Source organism: Strix uralensis, chromosome 16 (genome assembly GCF_047716275.1).
Source record: "Strix uralensis isolate ZFMK-TIS-50842 chromosome 16, bStrUra1, whole genome shotgun sequence".
In the NCBI taxonomy this organism is placed as follows: domain Eukaryota; kingdom Metazoa; phylum Chordata; class Aves; order Strigiformes; family Strigidae; genus Strix; species Strix uralensis.
In genome coordinates this window covers 20,369,278-20,392,500 of record NC_133987.1, presented here as the reverse complement: position 1 = coordinate 20,392,500, position 23,223 = coordinate 20,369,278, and the positions used below count along the sequence as shown (strand labels likewise).

General features: G+C 41.3%; 1 protein-coding gene across 6 annotated transcripts in view; it reads right to left on the bottom strand.

The window, feature by feature from the left end:
* TNRC6A (trinucleotide repeat containing adaptor 6A) overlaps positions 1-23,223 on the bottom strand; it is a 52,267-nt gene that overhangs the window by 4,782 nt on the left and 24,262 nt on the right. For 3 of the 6 annotated variants that reach the window (XM_074886395.1, XM_074886399.1, XM_074886396.1), the window contains 16 exons: positions 22,757-23,092; positions 18,536-18,583; positions 11,376-13,967; positions 10,350-10,514; positions 10,004-10,179; positions 9,738-9,818; positions 9,247-9,298; positions 7,675-7,817; positions 7,181-7,327; positions 6,870-7,007; positions 6,507-6,635; positions 6,320-6,397; positions 5,851-6,061; positions 2,410-2,541; positions 713-871; positions 246-386 (listed from right to left, as the gene is read on the bottom strand). In XM_074886395.1, coding sequence (XP_074742496.1) covers positions 246-386; positions 713-871; positions 2,410-2,541; positions 5,851-6,061; positions 6,320-6,397; positions 6,507-6,635; positions 6,870-7,007; positions 7,181-7,327; positions 7,675-7,817; positions 9,247-9,298; positions 9,738-9,818; positions 10,004-10,179; positions 10,350-10,514; positions 11,376-13,967; positions 18,536-18,583; positions 22,757-23,092 — 4,728 coding nt within the window. The other 3 variants (XM_074886397.1, XM_074886400.1, XM_074886398.1) reach the window with 3 other exon arrangements.

The following is a 23,223-nucleotide window of genomic DNA, read 5'->3' as shown; positions in this document are numbered from 1 at the left end:
TCTGCACACAGAATTACACCAGGACGCAGATCAGCAGCACTCGCTCGCTCTACCCGCATTCCTGGAATATCTGCTGCACTGCATCAGGGAGCAGCGCTCGAGCCAAAGATGAGCTTTGCAGCCGTGAAATCCACCACACAGAAGATAAACAGGGGGATGAGCAAGTAGCAAAACACGTCTCCGAGTAAAGAGTCTCTTGCCGTGGCTGAGGGAAGAGCAGTACACAACCAGAAAACTGAACGTACCACTGTTCCTGTCCCTGAGGTGGTCAACTTCCCGCACAGTATTAATTGAGAGATTGTTTATGACACTGCCAGGAGTGACGTAAGGGTCAGTTTCAGGGTCGATGTTTGGATAACCTTTCCATGGCTCACCAGGACGAAACTCTAGGAATACAGAGGCAGAAAAGCAGCTTATTTGGATTTAATTTTTTAAAAGGAAACGGCTGTCTAAACAATACATCTCTTAATGACTGAAAATCCCAAACCTCAATTTTAAGCATTTAATTTACTTAATTTAGTCGTCTTCTCACTCTATTCATTTCTAGTTCTTCTGGTCCTGTCTCCCCAGGGTACAATCTCAGAGCAGGAGATACACTTCTCTCCGTACAATAAAACTACTGCTCCCAGCTTTCCGCAGGCTGTTTCCCCACCCGCCCGCCGTGACCCAGGAACACGGAAGAAGCCGCGCGAGCGACCCTGGCGCTGTGTACCTGGGGGCCAATTAACACTGCTAGAGCCGTTAGGCGATTTGGCACGGGGCCAGCCATCCCCAATCGATCCGGGAGGGCTGGCTGGTGAATTACTGCTGTTCATAAAGTCATAGGGAACAAATGGAGACTCTTCCAGCCTAAAACCACTTGAAATAGCACCTATCAAAAAAAAAAGTAGTCAAACATTTTTCATAGCAGATTTTACTATTTTTATATATCTATATACAGAAACATGCCCTTGTAAAGCATTCACAAAATATACAGCAGCATACTGTCCTCCTGCAATGTCAAGCTATATAGGAAGTCATACAGGATTATATAATCTAAAATGAAATGTCTCTGTATAATTCAGGAGAAAACTGTAAGAATGATCTCCCACAAAATCATCTCACTAAAATAGTATACTTTGTAAATTTAAGTAAAATATTAATTCAAGGGGGTAAGAGCATTCTGTGAGAGCACCACCAGATAACGGGGGCAGCGAATATCGTCTGTGATGGGAGAACTCTTGGAAGAAACACCTACAAAACCTGAAGGACCTTTAGCTACTGCAAAGCTCCGTAAATTCTACTCATATTCCCAGGAGGGGAAAAAAGTAAAAAATAAGAATCACTGGAGGCAGAGCAAGGAACAAAAGCACTGTACAGAATCTGTTTGATTCTGTGCAAGTCCTGTAAGGAAAAGTTTAGAAGTTATGAGGCAGCAAAGCCAAGAACATTCTACAGTTCTGAGGAAACAGATCACACTAAGGATTCAATGCAATAGGGAGTTCAGATAATCAAATTCCTAATACTGTTCAGAAGACATTACCTACAGCTAAAGTAACACCGACACTTCTGACTTCTGGGGGTAACAACCAGCTGAAGTTCAGAAGTGCAGTAGCAGGGCACCTCCACTAGAGCCTTACGGCAGCAAGTCATTTCACAGTAGTAACACAGCTGACGAATCTAAAAATATCCAAACAATCCGAAGTCTGAACAGTAATAGGAGACTGGAGACATTTTATAACTATCTTTAGACAAGAACCTTTGTGCTCTAAGACTCAGATTTTAACTGGATGAGATTTCAAGCAACTGAAACAGTTGAAATGTCGTAAGAATCCTAATTACTGCAATGAAATATGAAGCAACCAAGTCCACCTCCTCTCAAACTAAGCGCAGCAATGGCACTAGTCTACCCCTTCTAAGCTCTCCCCATTTTTAGAATGCAAACGTACACATTCATAACCAAAACCTGTAACTAAAAATGTCAGGCATCACCAGAACGCGTGCACACGGACTTAAATCCCCATGAATCACCTTAAGGCCAGCAGGGTGGGGGGAAGAAAGCTAGAAAATGTAAAGCTTTTGATTTAAACATATATGAAACATCCCTATCCAGATTAAGGTAAAACTAGTAGCAATAGTCACACTTAAAGAAAAGTCTGGTTAACAGGGAATTCTGCACAATGTTTCCACTAAATCTTGTGACAAGATCACTTCTGTACGTAAAAACATTCATGAAAGCGATGTGCTGCTGTACGAGACAAGCAAGAGGTTTGGCACAGACAATACAATACAAATTCTGACAGCTACAAGCAACACGAACAGCAGCAGCTACAACTACAGGCCTACCTAGAGCAAACCTGCATTTTGTACACGGAATGTGGAAATCTGATGTGCAACATCAAATGCTACTTCACAACAGGTTTAACATACCATGTTTGCTGGAGTTTTGATCTAACGATGTGTTCACAGAAATGCTGTCTACTGTAGTCCATTTCCTCAACCGAGATTGTGGCTCTTTAATACTGCTCATATCCATGTTTACATTCAAGTTTGAGTTCATTCCTAAAAACATATAGAGCTTATGAAATACAGACTAAACGCTTTTCTTCTGCTAATTACCACTATTGTCCTAATAAACATTTAAGAGCATATTACTATAGTTATTTCATGCTTCGACATCTCTGTTTGAGAAACATTCTAGCATTTAATACAGTGAACTTACTACAGACAGAAGCTAAGCTAAGCAATGCAAAGCACTCGGAAGTTCTCAGATGGTGTCTTCATGCAAAAATGTCAGTGGAAGAAGCCATTAGGAAGATAGAGAAACTAAAGTGGAAACATGTAAAAGATGTGGCATTTCTAACACCAGTCCAGCACCACCACCACTGATCTCACCTGTACAAAGTAGAAGTACTGTACTTCGAAGAGCCACGCTCGGCTCCAGAAGACACTTTTCTCAGCAGGAGGCTGTGTCTGCACTCATCCCTACCCAGCAGAAGTTACGTACCAGTATCTGCAGTTACAATCTCCTTCCCGTTCTTACTAGGACTGTTCAACAGGACACCTCGCCAGCTTCTGACCCACACCAGCACAGACAAGCACTTTGCGTGGAACTGCACAAGGAACACTACCCCCTTCCTCCATTTATCCTGTCCACACTGAATATTAAAACCTCAGTAAGAGAAAACAAACAAAACTTGTCTTCTCCTGTTCTAAGCTGTTGTCTGTTTTCCAAAATGTTTATCTGCCAGAGAATCAACACGATGCCAACCCAAATCAATCCCAACACCTGCGAGAACCAGCTACTCTGGGCTTGGACAACGCCCACCGTTGGACTTTGGCATGCCTGCTCTCTTTCCAAGAATCCTGAATTCACAACCATACCTGGTTACATTTCCAGCCCTTCAGATCTATTTACTTCATTCCTGAAAACAGACCACTACAACATTTTAATTTAGGGCCAGAGACACACAGAGAACTTCTCAAATCTCTACCAGAAACACCTTAATTCAGCACTGGAAACTAGTGCTTAGCTTTGTTCCTAAGTCGATATTCACTGTCATATAGAAGTTGGTTTGGTTTTTTGTTTAGTTGTTTTTCATTTGTTAAAGGCATGAGCAGATGCTGAAGCCAGAAAAGCAGCCCCTTGAAAAGTCTCAGAGAAAGTGCCTTGTAACAGGACAGCCGAGTTTTCAGAAATATAACAACTATCAATAGTCGAAACAGAAAAAGGGACAAGTCCAATCAATGCAGCTTGACACCTCTCCCTCCGGCATTTTGCTGTTGCCAGAGCAATAAGCTGTGCACAACAGTAACCTTTCTTCTAACTCTGAAGCAGCTTGCAGAGCCAGGCCTCTAAAAGAAGGGTTCGAAAGATCACAAGCCGGCAAAGAGGCACACGGAGCCAATAAGGCTAATGCCGGCCCCTCGGCGTTACGCACGTCGTCCACAGCTCCGTATCTGGAACCTCTGGACTGAGGATGAACACCCGTCCCTGGACACAAGCTGTAATTTAAACAGTCTTCCCACGAGTAATTTTTCATATCCAATTGTGAGAGATTTTATATTGTTCAGCTATACTCACTATTTGACAGAAAAAGGTATTTTTAATATCAGAAATATTTAATTCTATAAATGAATCAGGATGTGACTGCAGCTCTGGTCAACTAGAGAGAAGGACACCCCCCCCACCTGCCCCCAATCTCTGCTTTTGCTGAACAAATATCAAGTGAATGTCGGCAAATTCAGTTCCCCAGGGTGCAAACAGGACCTCCCTGCTTTCGTTGCTGGGTCTCCTGACGTTAACACTAGAACATGGAGGAAATCACACACCTGCAAGATTTTCCAGAAGACAACTTGGCAAGGTCAGCTCCTCCTCACACACACACCCCCCTATGCTACTATGCTCTGTGCACTTGGAGGATGCTACCAATACTCCTCTTGACTCAGTTTTTTACTAAGGGTGAAGAAATTCCAGCAACCTACTATTTCTAGCCTTAAGTTTGTATTTGTGGACTGAGTGTGACTGCACTTGCTTACATCACTATACAGCACTGTTCCAAGGGGACCCCAAGGAATTCTTACATACACTGCAGAGATTCCCGAGGGATCTCAAACAATCTTACAAATACTGCAGGTTCCCAAAACGTGGCAATGATTAAGGTGCGAAAGCAGCTACTTAACAACAGTATATAGAACAATTCAGCTCAAGAAATTAAACAGAAAGGAACCTGACATAGGCAGGATGCAATGACTCAGCACGAAGTTTGGCGAGAAAGTTAAATATTCCTTTCACTAGACCTAACACAGCATCTCTAATAGCTAAACAAACTTCATTTTTATGCTCTGCCCTCTGAATGACAGCAGTAGTTAGATCTCGATGCCAGTCACCAGCAGCAACTATTAAGCAGCAGCCTAGACTTAGGCCACAAGCAGAACTCCCCGTGTGCCACATGCAGCGCACCAGCGCGGCCTGCACTGACCCACTGGCTCTGTAACACTCCACCTATAAGCACAAGGATTTCAGCAGCATTCTCTATTAAACAAACTTCTCTACAAAGGGCAATGAGAACGCAAAGGAAATCAGCCCAACAGAAACGACCAGATTAGAATAAAATAGAAAAGCAAACTGAAGAGGATGAAAAAACCAGGGATAAGGAACAGAGGTAAATGATAAACAGTTGTAATAAGGATACGATAGCGTTAAAGAGGGACCTAAGTAAGGAGAAAATATACAAGCCTGTAATTTCTGAAGTAGAAATTGGACAGAAGCCTGGAAATGTAGGGAGAAAGAAACAGGAGATGTTTGTATTTATAAACATTCAGACATTTTGCCTGAAACGAGACAACCATTTTTTAAGAATGCAGAGCTAAAAGCTTTCTTCCCTGGATAAAAAAGTCACTAAAAGGGAAATCAACATTTTGTTCTAACTATGCAATTCCAGATTCATTGGAAGTGTTTTTAAAATCCAAGGAAATGGGACCACATCAATGGATTCTCTGTGTGGATTCCACTTCTAAAAGTCCTTTAGCTCCAGGAATCATAACTGCAAAAGGACTTTGTGTCACCCTTGGGACCCAGAGGATAAAAAAAGAAATAAAAGGAGACAGACATTCTTTAAGAACGTAAAGCATTTTGCACTGAAATACAGACAGTCACTTCTGGGCATGAGTGCACTTGTGAAAAAAGGTCTTTGGTGAACAAGGATAACCGGATAAGCCCCACAAAGAATTACTACTTCCATTAAAATCGTGAGAGCTGACAGGATTACAGTCACTGTTGTTTTCAGAGGCGGCAGGCAACGTGAAAAGAAAGGCCGTGTGTCACGTAAGCATTAACTGACTGCACGGAGTTAGCCCGGAGAAACCCACCTATGGGGAAGCTGCTGAACGCATTTATTGGTGACGGCCCTTTCTGTAGCTCAGGAGTAGCATGGGGTATGACATTCTCAAGGAAGGATTTCATGGTGGGTTGATGGAGTGACTGCTGTTGAGAGGGTGGAGTTTGCTGCTTCATTAACAGGTTTGGATCAAGCTGACGGGACTGTTGCATCATCTGTTGCTGCATACTAAGAGATCGACCCTTAAAAAAACAGAGCAGTTACAATATAAATAGGCAAAAGCTTTTCCACCTTTAAAGAAAGAGAATGAAACACATCTTTGGGTTCCATGCGTCTCAGCACAGCAAAACCCCAGCACTAAGCCAAGTCACTCCTCTAAAGCTTGCCAAAATCCCATTCGCTCTCGCACACTTCAGCAGAGTTTACAACAAGAAGCGCAGCTCAGGATGAAAAAGTTTTAAAGACAGTTTGAAAAGTTAATAGTAAATGTATTTATTTACCTGCTGCTCCTGCTGTTGACGACCACCAGAAGGCATGCTTCTTTGATTCTGCGCTTTTTGCTGCTGAGCCAACAACCGCTAGGAGACAGTGTTTTGTGGTGTTTTTTTTAAGAACAGTTTATAGCTGACGTAAGTCTCTACTTAGACTTTCAAACAGAACACGGAGCAACTAGCTTTGTTAGCTTACCTGTAACTGGGAGATCTGAGAAAGCTGGTTTAACTGGGACAGTTGATTCAACATGGCTACCTGTTGTGGGCCAAAAAGTGGGCTCAGGCCACCGTTGTTTGGTGCATACTTCAGTAATGATACTGGAACCTGCAAAACGGACCAGTATGAAGAGCGACTGACAGTAACGTGCCATTAGTTACACTAGATGTAGAATATTACAACCTCCGGTCAACAGTTGCCTGGTTTCTGAAACACTCATCAAGCCAAATCGGTTTTCAAATATTTACAGAATAAATATCAGCAACACCAATAAACAGAAACCAATTTTCTGAGGCAGTATTTTGGTAGTTTACACACAGAATGTTTTGTGTACTCAGTTACCTGAGGGGATAGTAATGGAGGAGGCACTTGAGCACGTGGATTAGGCTGAGATGAATTAAGAGGTTGTGCTGGAGGCTGCTGCATGCTCCTGGGCTGTGCTGCTATATTACCAACACCAAACATACTGGGATTGCCATTCTGGGGAAAGGACGGACAGTTAGTGGCAATAAACCTCTTCTGCTGCTTCTCCCACCCCTACACATTTGAATTAGAAGTTAAACACATATTAATCACATAGGTAGCTAGGACGTTATATCAAAAAGTATTAAATGCTGTCAAGTAACATGCCAAGGATATGCACACAGCCTTACCTGTCTAACAGAATTCAAGTTTTGCATACCCAGCCCTGCTAGGGAGCCAAGGGCTTGGTTAGGTAGTGCATTATTTGAAGGGGGAAGCTTCATGTTTTGATTGGACATAAACTGCATGTTTTGGGACTCGTCTGCTACAATGCCATCCTGATTGGACAGACAAACCGATGCGCAACACCCAGCCAGCAAGCAAGCGGAAGGGAGAAACCATTGCCAGGAACAGAAGGGAAGAGTCACATGACAGTCCAGCACCAGCAGGAAATAGGCAGAAAACAAAAGAGATCAGGTTAGTCATTGGCACTGCAAACGGGCTACAGAAAGTGCTTAGTATCTTATATCAGTAAGTTAAAAAGAACAAAACATATCTTACGGATTAACAAGAAAGCCCTGATTTCCCTCTGCACTAAATGCAGAAAGCTAAGGAGCACACAGGTACTACTCAAGAGTGCAGTCAGAGAACTTTAGCAGTGCCCACCAGTAAGACACCCACTGACCTTATCGAAGTAAGGACCGCGATCCATGGAAGACTCTTTGGAAATTTGAGGACGAGAACCAGGGCCTTTTCCAACCACACGATTGTAATCTCCGACACTGAGGCCATGCTTATCCATCTCCATCCGCTTATCCTGCAATAACCCTAAGAAAAGGCAAAAGGCACGGCTACGACACTGAAGGATTACTCAGTTTTCCAGATACACTAGAAACCAGTTTATGCTTATGAAGAGCTGAGCTAATACTGCTCTCAACTAGACACTAACAACAGAAAACAGCAGCTTAGCTTCAAACTCTCTGGGCTTTACTGAAAAGGGAAAGGAAACACTGAATCAATGGCTACAGACAACATAAAACTCGGAATCAGCAAAGCATCAGATTTTGCTAGGCTTCACAAAAATATTATTCTCAGTCTTCTCTTCAAAACAAGAAAGTGCAATTGTTTAAACCTGAGTCTCCAGATGTGAACGCTGCTTTTTTTTGTTAGCGGCAATAAGCACTGTCTTGGCTTTGAAGTGGTATCTTTATCACATCCCTTACATCTGTGTAATATTTCAGAGGCCTTTTAATTTGATTCAGTTAAGAAAAAAAAAAAACTATTTAGCTAAAAAGAAACCCAACCACCTCACAAATTTAAAGTATGTGTGTTTATTAAGGCAAATTTCAAGTTATCTTTTATCATTAATTCCACTAGGCAAGCTAGAAGATCAAATAAGCAGTAATAAAGGAGTCCATTAATACTTCACTGCATGCAGTACAAGAGAATTACTTTCCAAGCAGATATTTTAAAGCAAATTAAAAAAAAAAGAAATAATTGAAATATGAGGCTTGCCATTAATATTAAAATCTAAAATTCAAAGAACAATTTCTTTACACAATAGACTATGAGCCCCACAGTGAAAATACCCCATTTTAAACTGGAATAAAGAGTGCAACTACAATAAAAACAACTATTACTTTTAATTAAATATTCTATCATTAGAATATATTGTTACTAATGTATTAAAGAATGATACTATTTTTGATTTGCTAGAGGAACCATAACAGTCAGTGGGTTTAAATAAAAATAAAACTGTTCACAAGACATTTTACACTCAGGTTTAAGTGTTTCTGAAGTCATTTTCAGTATTAACTTAGTTCTTAGAACTGAAAATGTGTTTCCAGGAATGAACCATGATGAGCCAGTGTGTTATTGGGAACATTTCTGTTTATATTTAGTGAAGGTATCCAGAAGGTGATCTAGATACTGATAGTACAAGAAACAAACCCACCACACCCCGAAAACATTCTTTCATGTCAACTTAATATATATAAGCTTAGCTTGATTTATGGATACTACTACTATAGCAACCAGGTGATTCAGGTGTGTAGCATTGCTCACATGACAGATTTTCTTCTCTACAAGGGTATTCCTCTTCTTTAGGGATACATATATTTAACTATATATAGCTATAACTATATATATTTTATATATATATATATAGTTTTAAAAAAGTAATTTACAGAAGGATATGAACTAGAAGAGAGACTGGAAAGGAAAGCAATAAAACCTAGCTAGGTTCTCCTATTCTTACCTCCAGACATGTCCATCTTATTGCTCTGTATGGTTTCTTCTGGTGATTCTCTCTGAAGTAATAAAATGAATCATAATTATTTAATAGTAATATTTTTAAAAGCTAAACCTAAGAGATTCCTATATAATATTTCAATTCAAACCTGCAAGAAAAAAAAAATCGAGACAAATCAGATGCTGTTTTAAAGCATTTTCTCCCTTTAAGTTGTTACCCAATTGAGAACAGGTATCTTCACCAAAATATATATGTAAGATTATTAAGTAAAACATCAGGCTACTGGATGAATACCTGGGTAGTGTTTACAAAAACACTTCTCATCGATAAGGAGCTCTTTTTGTAATGAGGATGCAAAGAAAAGGGATGGGCGAGAGGGAATACAAACAGAAGTAAAAATACTACGAAAAACACAGGCTAATTAAGCATTTTAATCTTTGTGCATTATAACTGGCACTGTACAAAGGCAGTAAAGCCAGGCAGAGGTAAATACTTACTGAAAAACTGAGATTTGTGAATTGCTTAATGAATGGATTGATCCATGTTTCATCTTGCTTATTTCCACCTTTCATTATTCCCTTAAAAACAGAAAGGAATTCCTGTGATACTCGGGAGATGTTTACCACCTACTGCTAAAGTTACATCATAAAACGTTATGAATGAAGGTTAAAGCTTAATGGCACCACTCAGCGCAGCAATCTGCTCTGATGTGGCTTTTGGAAGTGACAGCAGTGCAGAAACCTTGACTCAACCTCCTCATTACCTTTGTGGGCATTTTTTTCATATATGGTGGCCAATTTAAAGATGGGTTAGCTTCTTGTGAAGAACTGCTGTTCCACATTCCAATCTCTACATCCTCCTCTTCCTCCCAGCTGGTCTGACGACTGCCTGTCAATGGCATATCATCTCCACACCAACTATCTTGCATAGATTTAGGCCCTGTTGTGAAAAAAATCAAGCACGTTAACATTTCACCAGCAACTGACTGCCCTTAACACCTAAGTTAGCTTGGTGTTTACTTCAAAAGCCCTCAAAAACGTAAAGCTTCTATAGAGGTATTTCACCATCCTCCACACCCTTAATTCAAAGGTGCTGCAGAAAGCACTCACCAGGTTTATTTGAAGCCTGTTGACCAAGAGAAGCATTTCCCCAGCCAGAGGTGCCTGCTGCATCGCTGATGGGTTCTCCCCAGCTAGTACCAGTATCCATGGGCTTACCCCACGCTGAAGTTCCATTATCTACAGTAGTGGCTGGAGTAGGAGGCTCTCCCCAACCTTTCAAAGCAGTATGAGTTATTGACATGTTTTTAAACAGCATTTTAAAAGCTATCTAAAGAGACTCAAGTGCTTTGTGTTTTCTAGATCCATAACATACAATAAAAAGCATATTAGTAGACATTTACGTTTTGTATGAAGGTAATTACTACAACTGTAAACTGTTCTATTAAAAAGAACAACACAAAAATACAAGTTTCATATGTAAAAAAATACATTCTGATAACAGAAATTTCTAAGATATTAAGTTCATAAAGAGCTGCTCATTATATTTAAGCTACTTCCCTTCACACCTGAAAAAAAGAGACAGAGCACAAAGTACTTCATCACCACCACACAAGCTCATCTGCAAGTATCATTATTCACTGCTCCCAAAATGACAAGATCAGGAAGCCTGATCTTGAGTCTGTGTGAAACCATCACCCTTTGTTCTCTCTTGTAGCAGCTCAACGTGTTTTTTTTTGGTTGGTTGGGGTTTTTTGGGGGCGGGGGGGGGAAGTCTTTTGGCAACATTAAGTTTTAACTGTTTTAGAATCAAATGAAGAAAAATACTTAAATACTTTTGTTCCTCAGATACTATTTAAAATATTTTCTATGTGTTCTCACACCCCAGAATTCAAGTAGAGCTGTGGAGTCTTTATTACTCAAGCTATTTAAAACGAGAACAATCTTCCAATCTGTATAAAAATATCAAGCATCTATAAGCATCGCTGTTACTTTTCCTTTTAAAAAATAAAATGGTACTTCATTGGCACCTTCCCCTTTCCACTCGGAAACTAAAATATTGGTATATGAAGGTAGAACAAACAAATTGTTTTAAAATTAACAGAAACCACAAATTTGCATAAAACCAAGTCTTACCAGAGCCCGAACTGCTCTCCTTGCTAGACATGGCACTTGAAGACAGTAGCTGCTGATGTACCTGTGCTTGCTGGTCTGAACTGCTGCTACTGTTTGGGACATTTTTATTCCACATATTCACATTTTTGTAGTTGTATTTGCTTGGATCACCCCAAGCAGAAGTTCCATCATCAATTTCCATTTTACGGCGTATTGATTCAGGGGACGGCTCCTCCCAGCCAGTGGGTTCTTCCTCCTTTGCTGGTGCCGGCATCGGTCCACCCAGCCAGCCTGACGACCCTGGGGGTTTGGTTGTGGCAGATGGTGCTCCCCAGGAGCCAACATCCTGTTTGTTCCATTCTGGAGAGTTGATTGGCTTTGATGAATCCCCCCAAACTTGAGGCTGATTGGATTTAGGAGGGTCTCCCCAGCCCTGGTTCTGATTAGACTTTGCAGGCTCATCCCATCCTGAAGAATTATTTGGGTTTGTATTATTACCTCCCCAAGTAACAGAATTTGATTTACCTGGCTCATTCCAACCAGATACTGATCTGTCACTGTCGCTACCTCCCGAACTGGATTTCTTTGCCTCACCCCAATGGTTACTTCTTGAATTTTCACCCCAGCTATCACCGGCAGAAACTGCCCAACCCTGGCTGGCCTTTTGCCCATCTACCCATCCCTGTTTGATCTTCTGTGCGTCATTCCAAGATGCCTTTTCCTCTTTGCCACTTCCCCATGATTGATTGCTCTTGACCATTACTGTAGCAGCAGAATCTTCTTCCCACCCCCCTTGGCTGTTTGACCCTTTGGAGTCTCCCCACCTTGTAGCAGACTTTGGATCTCCCCACCCTGATACAGATGAGGTATCATTATTGTTAGGGCTAGGTCTATCCACACACCCCCCTGAGCTGGAAGTCTGTGTCACAGAGCCTCCCCAGGCCTCTGTCCCATTGTCAGTTTTTCTTTCACCCCTCGGGGATGTTTCGGTATCCCAGGCAGTGTTCTGTTTGATTGGAGTCTGTCCCCAACCAGAGTTGGAAAGGACACGTGGATCTAAGTCAGTTCTGTTCACTATGCTTTGGAGTAATGCATGCTGGTCAACTTTCCTTCTCTCTCGATTCTGTCCTTCTGTAGTTACTCTATCTTCATGGCATCCAGTGCTCTCCGAACTACCTTCGCTGTCCCCCGTACCAGTTTTGGCCCATGCGCTGTTCTGCTCGGTTATCTGAGAGGCAGCAGAACTCTGGCTGTTAAGGTCATCCTCCTCAGTAGATTTCCATCCGTTTGTAAACTTCCTGCTGTTGCCATTCACGCTCTCGGTGGAATGCTGATTACTGGGCAGTTTACTCCACTCCCCATTTGAAATGTTAGTGCCAGTGTTTTGTGCAGGGTTGCCCCATCCTCTTCTACTCCCGCCAGCACTCGCACCATTTCCGCTCCCCCATGGCATGTTCTGGGAGTTGACTGTCCCTGCCTCCCACACCCCTCCTCCTTTATTCCCGTTGATTTGAAAGTTAGTGCTGCCAGGCCCGCTAATGCCTGGCTGCATTAGAGTTGCATTCACAGTGTCACCATTAGCTTGGCTGTTTGGGCCTGAACATTTGTCTCCAGAGTAATTAGAACCATAGGCACCCCATGTAGTACCATAAGAGCCACCATTTTTCGCCTCACCATTGCTAAGATGAGAAATGGAAGTGCCATTTGTAACTGGAGAGGCCTGAATCTGAGAATGATTCATTGTGCTCACACGCCAGGCCCCATGCCCTGTATTATTAGGCAGTTCGTTAATCTGCACTGAACCAGCAGAGTTTGGTAAACTAGAGGTCATAAAGTTAGTAGTGTTATTTGGTCCATTCATTTCAGTGTTAAGGTTTTGAGGTTGCCCACTGAATGAAACCTTCCTTGTACCATTTACTTCAGAATCACAATTTTCCTGAAGGCTTCCCCAGGAACCATGGGCTGAACCACCCACTTTAGAGTTAATACTCTGACTATTAGATATCTGACCTATGGTACTGCACTGGATATTTGTGCCAGGATTACCACTCCCTACAGACCCTTTCAGGGCATGTCCATTGTTCTCCAATACAGGCCAGGCACCATGGTTGCCATTTGAATTCAAAGTGCTTGGATTTAACCCTCCATTTGATGAAGAGTTTATGGTGCCCCAAGCATTCATTCTATTGTTGCTACTTTCAGATTTGCTGTCAGGAGCATCCACAGAAACTTGACATGTGCTTATTATGGTTCCATGGGATAAACCCCACGGCCCATTAATACTTCCATTGCCCACATTATTGCTGTTGCTACCAACCACAAACTTATTTTGAGAACCATGTCCAATGCCATTTCGAATGCCATCATTTTCACCACCTGTGCTCCCTGAAGCCATTATAACGAGGTTTCTCTCTGACCCAGAGCTAGAGGCAGAGTCAGTGTCCATACATTCTGATGTCAACTCTGGGTCACTGCCAGTGATTGATGGCCATGCTTCTTTGTCAGAGCCGTCTACAATAACTTTATCCCAGTTTGTGCTGGAGTCACTATTTGAAGAGACTGGTCCCCAGTGAGAATTTTCATAATGGGATCCTAGACCACTGTGGTTCAGATCTAAAGGGAAGAAGGAAAGTCCAAGAGCATTATTATAAATTTAGTATTATTACTTCATTAAGCAGAAGAGGAAAAAAAGTATAAAGGTACTGAGCCAGGAATTATTTGGCTTATTTTAACACTACAGCCACTGAAGACGACAGAGAAAGCTTCCCGGTACAGCTGCTCAGAGCACCACCGCACACAACCCACCACACCTCTCACCAGCATGCAAAGCTGCACTCTCACAGAGAGCACGAAGAAGCACTCCTAAAGGTACAGGTTTTTTTTCTCCAGAGAAAAAGGATTTTTTTAGAAATACTCTGTATCACCATATACAAAGTATTTTCTAAAAGCTTATACATATTAATAGCTGAAATACTATATAAAATCAAAGACATTCTGAAAGGCAGAAATCTAAACAGGATAGTAAACTGACCTTGTAGTACCAATTGCTATGTGACAACAGCCAGAGAAACACACACCTTCCCACCCCTGTCAAGAATTCTTAAGTTATTTAAGATTTTTTTTTTATACAATAGCAATCCAACACAAAAACCACAAGACCAATCTAAAGTTCTGCTGCCGCAGAAGTACAGATTAAGTGCAGTAGCTGAACTGGTACTTCTCATTTTCATTTATGTAAGAAGTACTGCTGCTTTTTTATAAGCTGATCATGCCTCATACTAATTCACTTATAAACTTTTCCTGGTTAAATACATGCACTGTGGAATATCTGCCTCAAAATAAGTGCTATCAATTTTCATCTGTCTAAAGCTTTACTGCAGGGACCTCCCCCCAACTGTTAAATCAAAACAGTGTCACACAGGTGCACTAGAAGATGAAACTCTGAAAGTGTGAAGCGTGCGAAAAATAGTAATGAACTTGGCAGCACAACGCAAGCACGAAACATCAGTGAAGTTTTTTTACTTAGTATTTGCCTGCACTGGAAGAACCACCATACCAGTGTACGCTCAACGGCGGTATACGTAGCAAACTACGCTTCTCTGCCCATTAAAACGTTCAGGTTTTTAAAAAAAGAAACTGTCAACTTTTCTTTGAAATGTTCTCTTTTTTGCCTTTACTTAGAATATTCAAAATATATGTACCTAAAGATAAAAGTTTTATAGCTCCTTCTCATTCTTAATAGATTTTTACAGCACATGCCTTACATCCGACTAGAAGAAGGTGCAGTCGCTGTGCCCGAATACCTTCATGACACCGCACCTGCTCAGGTTAAGAGAGCCAACAGCAACAAAACACTACAGCTATTAATCCTTCATTTTCTCAAAAGCTATTTAAAGAACATTTAGGGACTGGCTACTTTAAAAATGTAACACTAATTTATAAGCCTCTCGTGTTTCCAAGAAACACATTGTTAACTGAAGTCTGAAAGGAAGCCACCAGCCGCACCAGCTACAAGGAGGGCCAACTTTGCACCCAAGCCCCCACCCTGACACCCACCAACCCCCTCCTACTGCTCAGTGATAAGTAACTGAGTTGCATCTACTCTATTAAAACCCTCAGTCAAAACTGCCACCTTCCTCAGAGGTTCAACTGTACACAAGATAGAGCTTTTGGCAGTAGCTCAGCTCTCAAACGCAGGGATCATCCGGCGGGAGCTGCTCTTAGTGCTCAACCACAAAAAGGGTTGATGAGGTTTATTGTTTTAAGCATGACTGACCAATCTGAAGAGAAGCACAGCTGATGTAGATTTAAAGAGACCTTATTTCAGTGCTTCCATCTCCCAAAAGGAATTTCAGAACACCATGACAAGCAGAAAATCCCATATTTTTACATCAGAGTGACAAAATTTAAATACTACATTATCTGAATTTATGATCTTGATGAGCTATGAGGAAATGGGAAGGAACAAATCAAAAAAGCTTACATTTAAGTTACTACGGACAGTTTATTATTACACTGATGAGCCACAAGTTTTTGGTCTATATTTAATTAATTTTGCATCAGTATCAACATTATTCATCCTACAGTGGAAAAAGAGTCTAGCCAAAGACCCTGCCTCCAGGAGTACGTAGCTTGGAGCAGCACAGAGCAGGGATCACCCACCGCTCCTCAGCAACCACGACAGTGGAAGCTTGAGTGTCCAGAAGCAATCGGGTAAGCTTCATGTGGTCACTACAAGAGAAACAAGGAACCTGGCACAGCAATTTGGAACAGGGAGTAGTGGAAAAAGACCTGTGGCAGGTAGGAATAGTGCTGCAATAGTCAGAGTGCCTGGCAGCTCCACAGGCTGGGAGAAGAGATCCACACAGCACCCTTGGGAGAACTGGAAGACATCTGTTCAGCTGAACATAACCCAGAACCTGCCTATTGACGTGTTACTGGAAAAAACACTGTAGGATCTGAGCAGTTGTCCAGCGAAACCCAAGATTCCAAATCTCACACTGATATTTTGAAAAAAGACATTTAACCTATATTAAAAGACTAATCAAAGAGTTGTCTGCACTCTCACAAAGGAGAGAATCAACAGCATCAAAAGCTGCCCTAACAAAACAAAATCTTGGTTACATAAACATCATCCCAATAACATGATCAATTTTAAAAACAACATGAAAGCATACACATGGCAAACAACCTGAATTCAGTGCCGAGAAAGATACAGGTTATGACTACAAGCCAGAGTGAAATGGTAAACAAACCCTAATTTGCACAACAATAGAATACATAAAAGAAAGCCTGTATTTATCAAAATTCTATTATACTAATTTAGATGCAATGCACAGTTTGTAACAAGCCAATACACAAACATCATATAATGATTAATATCCAGTCATCCAGAATTCTATCCTATTACATACAAAACTACCTTGACTAAGTCTTTTTCCTGGACATAAATGTGTCAGTCTAATATGAGCCACTGTTCTGAAATATTCCTATCTGAACCTCCACAACCCATGAACTTCTGAGACTGAGTCTATAAATACTGAATAAGCAAAAGTATTATCTTTGGGTTTTCGTATCTAGCAGATAGCACAAACACACCCTCAAAACTGACAACATACTGCATTTGGTGCACAGCAAAACAAGTCAGTAACAGCCTACTCATGGTCTTCTCCCAGAAATACTTAGAAGTTGCAACTGAACTTTTGCTGCTTAAATCCTGGGCAAAAAAAAAAAAAATACACAAGCCTGAGTTTCTTAAAATTCAGTAATCTACTAAGATTTTTTTCAGTAACTTGCAATAATTCAATGCTTTCTAGCTATGAGTTACCCCTGAAGGAAGTGTTTGCAGGAAACTCTGTGTATTTTCTGAAGTAGTTTGTTTGTTTTAAAGTACCATCACATGGTCTAAAATAAACAGTAGGATTTAGAAGCATAAATTAAGAAATACTTGAATCTTGCTCCCTGCCTCCTTTTCCAGTCCCAGGACATACTGGTACCCACAGACTGTCAGTACTATACCTTGCCCATTAATTGTACCTTCAGTCCTTATGAAAAAAATGTATTTTAGTAAACAAGGTTTTTAGCTTTTAGTAAACAAGCTAAAAAGCACCTTTATTATGAAATGACAAAACCAAAAGAATAAAATCTGTTTGCTAATGTCACGTATCTGTTTCTCTGTGGTAGAGAAAAAGGTCTTGCAGAGCGTGTCTTCTTGCAGCACTCCAACCCCAGAGCTGGCAGAGGTAGCTGTGAGCCTCCCGGCAGCTCCCCAGCTGCAGGCGCAGGACGGGAAGGCTGCCAGGACAAGGGTGCGTGTCCCGCTGCGCCCCAAGGGACCCGCCTGCACGCTGCCCCCCTGCGCCGCCCCAGCGGGGGCTCTGGCCCCCCGCTCCTGCTGCACGAGCACCCCTGCAGCCTCGCCCAGGGGCCAAGATCAGCACGAGGGAAGAGAGGGGAGGTTGAACATCACCCCCTGGAGGACAGCCTTCAGGGTAACCACAAGGAATGCCCCGGGAAGCGCTTAGGGCCCGACGGGGACGCAGCACAGCCAGTACAGACCATCCTCCAGCGCTGCTCACCCTACTGCAGCGCGTCTCACACGGCATGTCCCCGCGTCCTCACACAGCACGCACGCTCCAAAGTGTTACTCAGACAGCGAGTGTTCTTCGCCAGCATACCCAGTAAGCCATGTACGCAGCTGCAGGCCTTCACACACGTGCTACCCCAGCACAAACTCAGCATTCAAAACAGAGAGGCCCCCAGACGTGATTTCCACCACGGTGCCATGAAACGTCTCTGATATAAAGCACAGGCCTGCACACATTATTCAATGCAATGCCATGAAGAGGCAATTTAACATGTAAGCATAAAGGTAAAAAATGACATATAGTGCTTTAAAGCCAAGGTGCCACAGAGCCAAAATATCTGATTTGGTATGAATTCTGATGTTATTTTAGAAAATTAAAAATGTTTGATTAAACATAGTTCACCAAATGTGTAGTTTAAGCAAATGTGTAATGGCACAGAGAAAGTACACTTAAGTCAGTCATTCACACAGCACATGCTATTTGAAAACATAAGCCAAAGAATAAAAAAATAAATTAAAAAAAAATCATACAAAATCATGTAACTACTACAAACACACGCAGTGCAAAAAAAAAGGTGAGATTTAAATAGCTGACCTGACTGGTTAGGGGAGTGGCTCACCAAGTCCCGAATGGGAGGCATGCCTACGAAAAAACAAAAAGCAAGAAAATTACAGAAGCATTAAGTAAACTAGCCCTTTGAGAACAGTCCCCAAACCACCCATTACTTTAAACCCATTTATTAGCACCCCTTCTTCAGGAAAGGCTTCTCTCAAGAGCCATCTCTCAGTCCTGCTGCCCGTGCTAGCGACAAGCAAGTCCTGAGTTGCCTCACCCACAGCGCTGAACACACCACAGGGAGCAGAGATGCCGATAGCAAATCCAGCTTTCTACATGTAGCATTTACATTTAATTAATAGCAATTTTGCTGCTTTTACTAAATATTTCCACTACAAGTTAGTTTTTATACACTTGTCATTTAGTTAACCAATTTAACATGTTCTTAAAAGTTTGATTTATATAAAAAAAGAAGAATTTATAGTAATCGAAACCGGAACCAGCTAATTTTTGACTGTACTAACCTAGAATTTCAGAGGTCAGCCCTGAAACTTAAGCAAGTTCATATCACTTCTTTGAATGAGACGCTTTTTCCACCTGAAAGTCATTATTTTGCTACCTGATTTAGCAAATAGAAATAACTAAGTACAGCCCAACTCTGACTTAACCTAAGCATGTGCATAACAGACTGTCATTTACCACTCTTTTTCCTCCTAAGTGTCCTACAGGCAGCGTATGAAATCAAAGTTAATGTTTCAAATTCACAAATTTTACAGTTGGGAGACCACAACTGTTATGTTCAAGGCAATGTTCCCTAAATTAAGTCAACCTCCATCACTACTAACTGCAAATCCCAACTGCTCACTTCTTCCCTGACTCCTACAACAGAGGAAAAAACCCTCCAGTTACAGGAAGAATCTTTTGTTTCCAAAGGCTCTGACTGTAACATAATTTTGCAGCTCTGCTACAAGATGCACAAGGATAAAGCAAGATCCACTTGTGTCAAAGGAGGAATCCGAGTAACTGGACTAACGCCAGGACGCTGACGGTGCTCTGCTGTTTTGTTCTGTCCCACAGTTGTAAGCAATTACTGCTGGCAAATATTTTAGTTCATGATATAAATCATTTCATTGTGTAATAACCACCTGGCTATTCTGATGTGCTAGAAAGCAGAGAGGCAAACAAACATACCAAGGCAGCATTCAAGACCTTCCTTACATGTGAAGTTTACACATGGGGGAACATTTCAGTAAAGCAAACAACTGAACCGGGTATGAAAATGTTCTGATAAAGAGCTACTTATGTACATTTCTTAAAATAACCATCTTGGTACAAGACTGTATCTGTTTCAGAAGTACTACATGGCATGAGCTTCACTTATGTGTCTATTAAAAAGATATGCCAAATGTCCTAGAAACAGCAGAAACAAAACCCCAAATAACCACAGGACTATCCCTTCTCAAGCTTTACTTCTAAAGAAAGCTGGTTAATTTTCAAAGGAGAAGATGATGGTCCATGCAAGAGGTTTTTTGTGACCACTGATACAATTAAAAAATTCCCCAATAATGAAGACTTAAAAACTTACTGTAGCCAGGGCAATTAGAGGAAGACTTTAAATGTAGCAGTACTTGTGTTCCCTGGCTTTTACAAACCTACCAAACAGTTACAACCACAGCTGGAACCAGGGAGAGATCCTGCCCCAGGGTCTGTCAGGGAATGATGGATAAAACAACTGCAGTCATTACCAATTCCAGCAATTTTGACTTCAACACTTCAAGCCACAGTTTTTCTTTTAGCCCTAAAATACAGATCGATCCAAATAACCATTAAACAATGCTTTAAAAAAAGTCAAAAACTTAATCTTCAAAGATACTCTGTTAGGGTATGAAATTTGTTAACCCGAACAGCCTGTACGTGGATATTCTTTCAACAGGGAAGGGATCTACAGATGCGTCAAATTTAATGAGATTTTTAATTTCAGAGATCAACAGGGAGAGTACCTAGAAGTCGTTGGAGGCTAAAAGAGGAAACATGGAGAGTGAATAAGACTGAGACAAGCAAATGACAGTAGTGTTTCCTTTCAGATACAGAGGTGCCAAAGGACACTGAGTCACTCCTGCATGCTGCTGGGCTACGGCCACCTCCACGCTACCTCACAGGCAATCCAGTAGCCGAGATCCCGAAACCATTACAAATATCCAGCACTGAAAAACTACTTTCCATCATCATATACCTACAGTTCTCAAAGAACATGACAAAACATCCAGACCAGACATTATTCCTGGTTACAGTGGAGGAAAGGGCTCTCTCAAGCACAGAGATACAAGGCACCAAGAAATGAGACCCTGGCGCCCAACCCCACGTGTGGGTTCTGACGAGTTCACCGGGGAACGCCCCGAGCCCAGCGCACAGTGAAACCTGACAGGATGCTACCGACAATGCAAACTTTTTCTTAAGATGGGAAAGTGATTTGGCCAACCTTTCTCTCCCCTAAAGGCTCTCAGAACCTTTTCGTTACCAGCTGGACGTGGAGACATATTATTCAAACCACAGAACTACTCCCAGTAAAGCAGCTGCCTCAGAGGCTCAGTACAGCACCGTGGCAGCACCATGCAGGGACACGCTCACAGCGCCCAGCCTAAAGGCTGTCCAGCCACACCAGCACAAAATCCAGCAAAACTGAGCAAAACTCGGAAGAATCCAACACACAAATAGGAATCCAACTAAATATTGGCCTGGTGTTCACAAAAGAAGTGAAATGAAGGACAGTACACTCAAAAAAATCCTCTGGGCAGGATTAGGAGGTTTAGTAGGTTGCATAAAGAATAATACTTTTTAAATGAGTTTACATGTGAATTTTTATTTAAATCACTACTTGCTACCATACAATCTGACCAGTAGAGGATGTATGGTGGAGAAAAAGTTTCATCTTAGAAGCAAGCAAGTATACGAAAGATTACTTTAAACCTGACCATAGACAGGAACAGAATTATACAGATGAAGTAAAAAAAAAAAAATTAACTACTTAAAAATTACTTCTTGGAATGGTGAAGAGTTCTATCAGTATGTTACAAAAATAATACTGGAAAGTAATACCAGAAGCATTCATCAAGGGGCACATGGATAAACTGCTTCCAATGCTTTGATTGTTTACTTTCATTTTAAATAGTGCTTCTTCAAGATTCAGTGATCAGAACAGCTCAAAATTTAACTAAAACTTGAAATATCGTATCAAGGCTATTTTCCAGAAATCTTTTTAACTGAAGGGGCTAGTAGTCACATCCTTTGTGGTGGTGTATAACACACTAATTTTGAGAAACACTGGGAATTCAGTACAGTTTGAGAAGAAACTATCTGTGGGAACAAGTTAGATCACCACTTCTATGTGCACATCAAAAATTAAATATAAAAATAAGAAAGTTTATCCAACATATTAAGTGTTAGCATGCATTGATACTAAATCCCTTTAAAAATCTAGATCCCTAAAAAGTCACTTTTTTTCCCCAGCCACAAATAAGACTGCCCTTATCGTCTCAAAAAATTTGCTGAACTGCATGCTAGTACATTCACTGAATGGCAAATTATGCACATGTAACACGTAAGTTTACTAATCTTAAAAGGGTATTTGAAGAGAATGCATAACAAGCCAAAACAACAAAGGATAACTATACTTAAACAGTAATAAAGGTAAAGGCCAATCCATTTTGTAAGACAACCAAGCTTCACGTAGATGAACAAAGAAAAGATCTGACCTAACAACAAAAAGCAATTCTGATATTCTAGACAAGTTGGCCTTAGCTTATCTCTAGATATCAAAAGAGGAAAAAAAAGTCTGGAGATGCTGTTCTGAATGCTCTGGGAACTGGCTGCAAGACCCTTCCTTGTGAGATCTGTGTATCAAAACTGGATGCAAAAAAGATGCTTCGTACCACGACCATGACAAATTACTAGAATAAAGACTGGAAATTCAAACATGGCAGTGGTCACACTGGCTTCAACATCTGCTCAAAACCAGACACGTCTATTGTACACCACTGGCAACGATGAGCAACTACGATGTCTTCAGTGTCAGTATGGAACTTGCACAAAGATGGCTGAAACCATCCCACAATGCTTAATGTTAAGCTATGACACAGGAAAATATTTCATCATGCTACAGCTTACATTCAGTTTAAATAATATTAGCTCAAATATTTCAGTGATAATTGAATTTAAACTATTCTATTTTAGTTAAAGTAAAAGAAGGTACCGCTCCCTCACCTGGCTGTTTTTTGCTGCTGTTCGGCACTTCTCCGTTGGTCACTGGCTGTTTATTTGTGACAGTGCTGCCTCCTGACTGGCCGTTTAATACTTTAGGAGTAGATCCCAGGTTTGCAGCTATAACTGGTAACTGCTGACCTCGTTTCAGAAGCTGTTTCTGTTCCTGGTGTCGAAATCGCGGTGGTACTTCACGAGGAGGGTATCGAGGCAAGGTCTGCTGCTGCTGACTGTTGGCTGTGGCCCGCTTGGCATTATTATTAGTGCTGGTTACTGTGGAAGTGCCGTTAGAGGTGACAGGCTGAGGCTGGCTTACACTTGTCTTTGTTTGTTCTGGCACTACCCCCACCCCCAAAAAAAAGAAAGTTGGACAAAGTTATTCATAAGAACAGCAACTTAAAAAATTAAAGACTAAGTCAATATTCTTAGATGTGTTTATATATTATGTAATGGCAGCATTTTTGATTCAA